This window comes from Rhinichthys klamathensis, unplaced genomic scaffold, assembly GCF_029890125.1.
Source record: "Rhinichthys klamathensis goyatoka isolate OS25496 unplaced genomic scaffold, OSU_Roscu_1.1 h1tg000269l_1, whole genome shotgun sequence".
Classification (NCBI taxonomy): domain Eukaryota; kingdom Metazoa; phylum Chordata; class Actinopteri; order Cypriniformes; family Leuciscidae; genus Rhinichthys; species Rhinichthys klamathensis.
In genome coordinates this window covers 1,508,600-1,516,222 of record NW_026606789.1, presented here as the reverse complement: position 1 = coordinate 1,516,222, position 7,623 = coordinate 1,508,600, and the positions used below count along the sequence as shown (strand labels likewise).

General features: G+C 33.8%; 1 protein-coding gene across 1 annotated transcript; it reads right to left on the bottom strand.

Annotated features, from left to right (window-relative positions):
• Window positions 1-994: 994 nt before the first annotated feature.
• ddost (dolichyl-diphosphooligosaccharide--protein glycosyltransferase subunit (non-catalytic)) lies at window positions 995-5,881 on the bottom strand. The gene is made up of 11 exons (XM_056268069.1): window positions 5,614-5,881; window positions 5,277-5,387; window positions 5,094-5,180; window positions 4,904-5,007; window positions 4,082-4,176; window positions 3,907-4,000; window positions 3,648-3,796; window positions 2,600-2,747; window positions 2,248-2,368; window positions 1,680-1,786; window positions 995-1,560 (listed from the first exon to the last, which is right to left on the bottom strand). The coding sequence occupies exons 1-11, from the start codon at window positions 5,846-5,848 to the stop codon at window positions 1,411-1,413; spliced, it is 1,401 nt and encodes a 466-aa protein (XP_056124044.1). The 5' UTR covers window positions 5,849-5,881; the 3' UTR covers window positions 995-1,410.
• Between the last annotated feature and the right edge of the window lie 1,742 nt (window positions 5,882-7,623).

Sequence of the window (7,623 nt, the reverse complement as noted above, 5' to 3'; positions counted from 1 at the left end):
TTGTTTTGATATTTCTTCAATAAAAAAGTTAAAATTACCTAGGCTATTTATATTAAAATTACATATAACAGTTTGTTGCCAAGAAATCTGACTATCCTAGGAAGACTGCTTACATTTAGATCTATTTATTTAGCAGACGCTTTTGTCCAACGCGACTTACAAATGAGGAATATTTTATCCAAGAGAGGATTATGTAGATTTATATATCAATCCTCGTCTTTACATAAACGTCCAAATAATTTTTTTATTATTATACGGATAACACAAAATTGAACTGTTCTTGCAAACAACTGATGTGAAGGCGAGTTTGGGGAACAAAATGTTGATGATATCACTATAGAGCATACAAACAAGGGTGTTAATGATGTACACTACTATTCAAACGTTTGGTTTCAATAAGATTAAAAAATAAAATAATCTAATATATAAATGCGGTTCTTTTAAACTTTCAACCCATTATTAAACCCTTAAATGTATTACAATAAAAACATTGATAAGATATTTCTGAAGGATTATGTGCCACTGAAACTGGAACAGCTGCTAAAAATTCAGATCTGCAATCTCAGGATAAAATGACATTTTAAAATAGAAATATTGTTTCTAGAAATAGAAAAGTTATTTTAAATTGTAATAATATTTTACAATATTTCAGTTTTTATTGTATTTTTGATCAAATGCAGCCTTTCTGAGCACAATAGAAACAAAGAAATACAATTATCAACCCCAAAAAGTTGAACAGTAGTGTATCAATTAAAGTATTTAAAAAAATGATTATGCATACTATCTGTGTATATACAGTGTTGGTATACTCTATTGTCACACATTCATACTATCCCATGTATTTAAGAATGGTCACAAATAAAATAAACTTGCCTGTGTAGTCAACAATTTAGAGATGAGAGTCAGTAAAAACTATTTAGAACTCCTAAAACCATCATGAATAGAATCAGGCACTATCAAAAGTGATGCAACTGAACAGAGAGCAGAAAATGTGTAGTGGTGGAATGTTAAAACTTTACTGCCTTCAGGTGTTTCAACCACATTTTGAGCATCCATTCCTCTTTTTACAAATGGTAGATTTCAAAACAATCTTTTCATAACAAGAGCTGAAACATCAGTGCACATTGTATAATAAAAACCAATTCAATTTGCCTTTTATACAAATAAAAGAAGACTGCCTCAAAATCATTTTAAATAACCAAATTGCAAACCAGAAAACAAAAACATTTGTCAGATTACCCAACCCCCCTTTCAAAGAACAAATTACAATTGTTTTTTCGTAATGGCACACCATCCAACTTACCAAAATAAGCCCATACCAACATAATTCAGATCTCATGACTGCTAGAGGTCTGGAGCACATCATCTTTTTTTCATCTTTTTTTGTATTCCTCATTACTGGTACTCATTTTAATCCGACTTCTCTTTTTCTCTCATATGCAGAAAGACGACACTGAAGACAAAGAGTCCTGCCATCATAGAGAAGGCACTGGCATAATATGGAAAGGCAGAGGGGATAAAGCGTTCATATTGGGTGTGCTGCAGTGGACGGACAGAAACCTATGGAATAACACACACACAAAAAAAATCTGTAAATATCAAGAGTCTGAGTAAATCGCTGCGGAAATGTTGAGAACCTGAAATATATAGAAAGTTTTGAAATGAATTTTGAATCTCACCTGGGTTGAGGAGTAGAGGTGTGTGTAGCCAAGTCTGTTGTAGTCAACTTTGAACTGAAAAACTCCATATACATCTGGAAGCTTGAACTGTACACTGTATTTTCCACCTAAACAAGCAGTCATAATATTTTTTTATGCCATTCATTATTAACAAACTATCATTTAAAAGTTTGGGGTCAGTAAGATTTTTTTTAAATGTTTTTGAAAGATGTCTCTTACACTCTTACATTTATTTGATCAAACATACAAAGCAGTAATATTGTGAAATATTCAGCATAATTACTCCAGTCTTCAGTGTCACACATTCCTTCAGAAATCATACTAATACGCTGATTTCGTGCTCAAGAAACATTATCATTGTTGAAAACATTTTTGTGGATTTTTTTTCAGGACAGAAAGTTTATATATACATATTTTATTTAAAATGGAAATCTTTTGTAACATTAAAAATGTCTTTACTGTGACTTTTGCTCAATTTAATGCATCCTTGCTGAACAAAGGTATTTAAAAAAAATCTTACTGACCCTAAACTTTTGAATGGTGGTGTACATGCACTTATATAACATACCATTTTTCTTGAGGTAGGTCCTAACAAATGGATCAATTCTGACAAATTCCAGCTGAATGTCATCTCCATCAAAGGGCACCCACTTTCCACCAGACAGCATCTCAATCACAATGCTGTATTCCTTTAGAGACAATGCAGACCATAGTAGTAAGTCAAATTGCTCTGTTTCTTGAGCATACCATGTTTCTTTAAAAGAAAAGAGAACGTTAGTCCTTTTCTAAGCAAAACATTCTTCAGAATTAACAAGCAAAGTATTTGCTTGCTTCATAGTCCCAAATCAGAAAACACTTCCAGTGCCAAATCTGTCAAATGGACTATAATGCCTACAAAAACAATTTATGCTATGCCTCACCACAAGGTCAGTGATGGTATAGGCAGCAGGGGGTGTGCTCTCTCCAACTGGATGATGGGTAACTGCCCCAACCCTCAGAACACCAGCCTCCTTAAACACCCAGCGGGACAGGGACTCAGCCAGCTCCTGGTTACCAGTCTGTTCATATCTAAGAATATAAAAACACAAAACAAATGGAGAACCTTCAGCATGGCACAGTTAGTTAAGTTGAAGGCCTTAACTTCACAACTGATCAAACATAAAATAATAGATATTAGTGGTTGACCAATATATCAGCCAATATTTGGCAATTTTTAATGATCAGCATTGGCCATTAAGTTTTTCTGTTTGGCGGCAATAAGTGTCGAAAGTGGCAGATTGTCCGTCTTCATTAGTTTAGTCTTTTTTTAACAGGTCTTAATTAGGAAACCGAATGGCATATGAAAAATGTATTACAGCATTTGCTTTTCTGTTATTAGAAATAACCATGCAAACAATGTAATACTTTCTCATACAGTGTTCGCAGCATTCAGCAAATACGCATCTATACCATTTAAACAAGTCTTTGAATATAACAGACATACTCAGATATTTCCTTCAAACAATGCTCTGCTATATTCAGTTGGCCACTATATCATTAATGTCATATTTACTGTATGTAAATAAGCCCTACCCGTTTGTTACACAGATTTATCAGATTACTGAGTGCACTGCTGATTACAGTGTTTACTTCCTTTTTATTCATAATTTTATCGATCTCTTTTGTGAAAAATACTATAATAGCATTAGAGAATCAAGAAGTTTCTATATAAAGTTTCAATCTGTTTATTTTAGAGATGTAGGTTCAAAGTAAGTGATATATTTTACAATTACTTCTAATTTAAAGTATATATTTGTTGTTATGCATGTGTTATTTACTATCTTTAAAATAAATGGCGTGATATCACATTTGGCCTATCAACTTTATTTCAGCATCTGCCATATTGGCCGATCACTAATACATATGATTGCAACCTAATGTCACAATGTGTTTTAATGTCTGAATATATAGCAATGCAGCATAGCAGACCTCTTTGACCCAGGGGCAGCCTTCTGCACGGGGGAGTTGAAGAAAGCATCACTGAAGAAGTGCAAAGACCCGCTGAAAACCACACGCGCATTGTTTCTTGCCTGCAGACCGGCAATCAGGAGGGTGTTCTTTCCAACTGCATGAGGATACTAGAAAGCAAAAAGGGAACTGAGGTGAGTGCAAATTAATTTATCAAAAATGAAACATTAAAAGATTTTGGCTGTCCGACTTCTCAAGCACTACATTTTGAAATATTGACCTGTGAGATGGGACGATCGGGGAAATAGGAGTAAGAGGTAGAGGATCCTGTCAGAATGTCCAGCACCAGAGAGTTATCTGGGTCAGCCACCATGCTGAGGAAAAGAGGTAAATTGTAATTGGATTAATTACATTTGTACAATAAGCAAGTAACAGGGTATCACGAGACCACTTACCCAACACCTTTGAACAGGACTGGTTTATCAGTGGGCTTGCCAACTATAGTTGGAGCTTTAAGAAGATTCTCTGGATCTGCAACAATCAGTGTGTGCTGTACAAAAATAAAGAATTCAACTTTAAAACACATAAGGCTTAAAACAAAGATTTGAAACTGTGGTGTAAATGTCAGGAGAGTAAAAGAATTGCTATATTAATTTAACACGAAATAGCAACCCATTTTAATTCCAAGGTCAAGTTCACCCTCAAGTATTTTACATATTTAATATATCTATTATATAATATATAATAAATTATTATTTTCTATTGTCACCATAATCTTTTTTTATACATAATTTACATAAAACAAAAATCAAGAGTAAAAAAAAAAAGATTAATATTTGTATTTTGTTTACCTGCATGTCATGTGACCATTAACCAATTTCAGAGAACAGTGAACATGTTAAATGTTGTTAAATTATTAAAATATTACAAGGAATTATTTTAAATCAAAGTGATTCGGCTGAAAAACTTTTTTTGGGCATCCCTGGCCTAAACCAGTGACTTAATGGCCATCTTGCTATTGGTTAAAGCCAAACAGCCTACAGTAGGTGACATCAGATAAAGCAAAAAATCATTCCAGAGACTATGCAAATAATTACATTATGAAATTTCAAAAAACTTTTTCTCACTTGAATTTAGTGTACTGAAAAATCATGGTCAATAATACTAGAAGAGAGCATTAAGAAAATAAATAGTCAACTTTTATTTCATGTTCATGTTGAACATTTCCTTTTATATAAATTGTTTGAAGCTCTATTTTTCCTCCTTCCATTACTTACCTCGCCAGGATCAGAAACATCATAGTTATGGTGGTCAATGACAGCGGTTTTCTCCTCATCAAATTCAATCCCACATTCACTGCCTAGCTCTCTCAGAGGGTCACCTGCCAGTCATAGTGGTAAAAAATTACATTGACATGATCAACAGGCCAATATGTGTACACATTTGCATAACCAATACAGCACTCACCAATATCAGAACTGGCAGCAACAAGAACATTTCCTCCACCATCAATGAAGGCTGTAATGGTCTCTACATTGATGTTGCCCCCAAAATCTGTTCCATTGGGAATTTGTAAACATAAGATGGTTATTCAAGCATAAAAATGGCAGCCCGACATAAAATTCATGTTAACTGTAACACAGGCTTCACCTTCTACTGATGGAGAGAAAATGATGAGATGGTCGTAGAGGAACTGGCCATACTTTATCAGAGAGAGACCAGGATCATCAGCAGTCTTGAAGGAAAGGTCAAACCCACGATCTGAGAACAACAATGTAATGGTTCAAACAATTAAGAAACGTACAATACCTTTCTGTGTCAGTAAAAGCATGCGGGTTCAATTACTCAATCAGAGTCACATATTCTTAACACGCATCTTCCACTCATAACGCATATAAATGAGCATATTATACTTATTTTCTGATGTTAATGTGATAATTTGAAGTTTTTTAATAAATAAATAAAAATCATATAATGTGTAGCTCACCTGCTAAACTGCGGAAGAAGATTGAATGAGTGTCTCTGATGTTGGGATTGTCCACCAGAACGAGAGTCTTTCCATTTCCTAAAACTACCTGCAACATTAACGCCACGGATAAAACAAACAAAGTGCTTTTGCTGAACCCGCCAGACAATGTGGGAATCATTGTAGCACGCCGTCTTTTGCAGGTTAATGTTGCAAGAGTCGCGGTGTCCCTCATTGACAAGCAACCTATCGCCATTTTCCTCCTTTGGACAACGTCAGCGCTAACGCGGATACGAACTCTGACCCAGAGCTGCAGCCAATCGCGTGCTGCCTCATGGACTCATTAATATTATAATGAGCCTAAATATCTTTAATCGTCCGCACATAATGTTTTTTTTTTTTTTGCAGGAAATTTGTTAAAATGTACATGCAGTTGAAACAACTATTTGTACACGTTTATTTCCAAACAAATAATATTTGTTAATTTAATTCTATTTAACTTATGCGAGAAGAAAGTATAGCATTTTTGTGTTATGTACAAAGTATCTTTCTTTAAAATTTTACGACCAACAGAGGTCAGTACAACACAATGTTTTTCGATGGGCTGGCCTCGGTGTGTGGTAGATTAATGCTGACTTCACATGCTATCGGAAATTGACTACTTCCCACTTCTGAAGATGTGAATACGAGCTCATCGCATTTAAATTTTGCCTTGAGTTGAATTGTTCATGTCCAATTTTTTAACTAGGAAACTAGTACTTACGATAATTCCAATAACACGTGAAGGCAGCATGAGTCCAATTAATAAAACTGAATGTGGAGATATTATATATAGTAATTATATATTTGTTTGTTATATATATATATATATATATATATATATATATATATATATATATATATATATATATATATATATATATATATATATATTTTTTTTTTTGCCAAAACAATCCTTTTTATATATTAGCCTTTAATAGGCTTTGGCTTTTATTTGATATGTTTCTGAATGTTACCTTCTACATTTGTGTGGCGTTTCATTAATTAAATTACTTTTCATAATTTTCACATAAAAGTAAATCCAAAATTGCTTGCAATTTCTATTGTAACAGCTTACCACATATATAGTGCCACCGGTTTCACACACAGACGAGGCTGAAGCGAGTCCCGGACTAAAATGCATGTTTGAGCTGTTTTTACTGAAAGCAACTTGCTCTTGTTTTGTCTCAAGATGCACACCAGTAATGTTTTTTAAGGCACGTTTATAAAAGCTACTTAATGCCCTAATTGAACTATAAGGCCTAATCCTGGCCTTGTCTAACCAGGCCATAGTGTCAATAAATTTAATCTTTGGAAAATAATGGCAGAAATTATCAAGGTAGGCCTACGTGTCACATTTAGTTAGTATTCATTTTTTTTTATGGACTTTAAAAAAAAATTCTCTTCAGTTACTTGTTTCCTTTTTTCTAGTTTGCAGCCACTATGAGTTGTCATGGATATTCATTTAAGTTTCACTAGCACAATGGTTTGTAATTAAGGTCATCACCTTGTGTTTTTAAGTTCCTCCGTTTCGCTTGTGTTTGTTGTTAGTGCATTGCCTGAGTTTTCTTTATGTTATTAAATCAAGTTATATTTGAATCTACTTCGCCCACCTTCTTCGTCCCTGGGATAATATGTTCTTATACAGAAAATAAAAACCTGAGAAATATTCACTGGAGTAAAAAGTGGGACAAATAGCTCCAAAACAAATAAATTTATATTTTTAAATATAAAATCGACACATGAAACAACTGCAATCACTGCCACTGGAAGCCTTTTACTGAAAATAACCACACTTTAAAACCGCAAAGCACCCATACCTCTGATACCTGCTGTCCACGTTCATGCATTGTAATGTGGTCCAAGTAATGTTGTTTAGAAACTGATTAGATTTTTAAAGCTCTAATCAAAGTCTCTCAATGCATTTGATAAACCAATTTCATGAAAAATAATTTAGGGTAAACAACCAGTAGCCTTTCCTTTCCTGGCAAT

What these genes read in the sequence shown, in the direction of transcription:
- ddost (XM_056268069.1), bottom strand. Translation starts at nt 5,848, where the DNA reads ATGGCGATAGGTTGCTTGTCAATGAGGGACACCGCGACTCTTGCAACA. An exon ending in GCTGCCCCTGGGTCAAAGAG is followed by an intron (nt 2,748 to 3,647) that starts GTCTGCTATGCT and finishes TTATATTCTTAG; the next exon opens with ATATGAACAGACTGGTAACC. An exon ending in ACCTCTACTCCTCAACCCAG is followed by an intron (nt 1,561 to 1,679) that starts GTGAGATTCAAA and finishes GTTATTCCATAG; the next exon opens with GTTTCTGTCCGTCCACTGCA.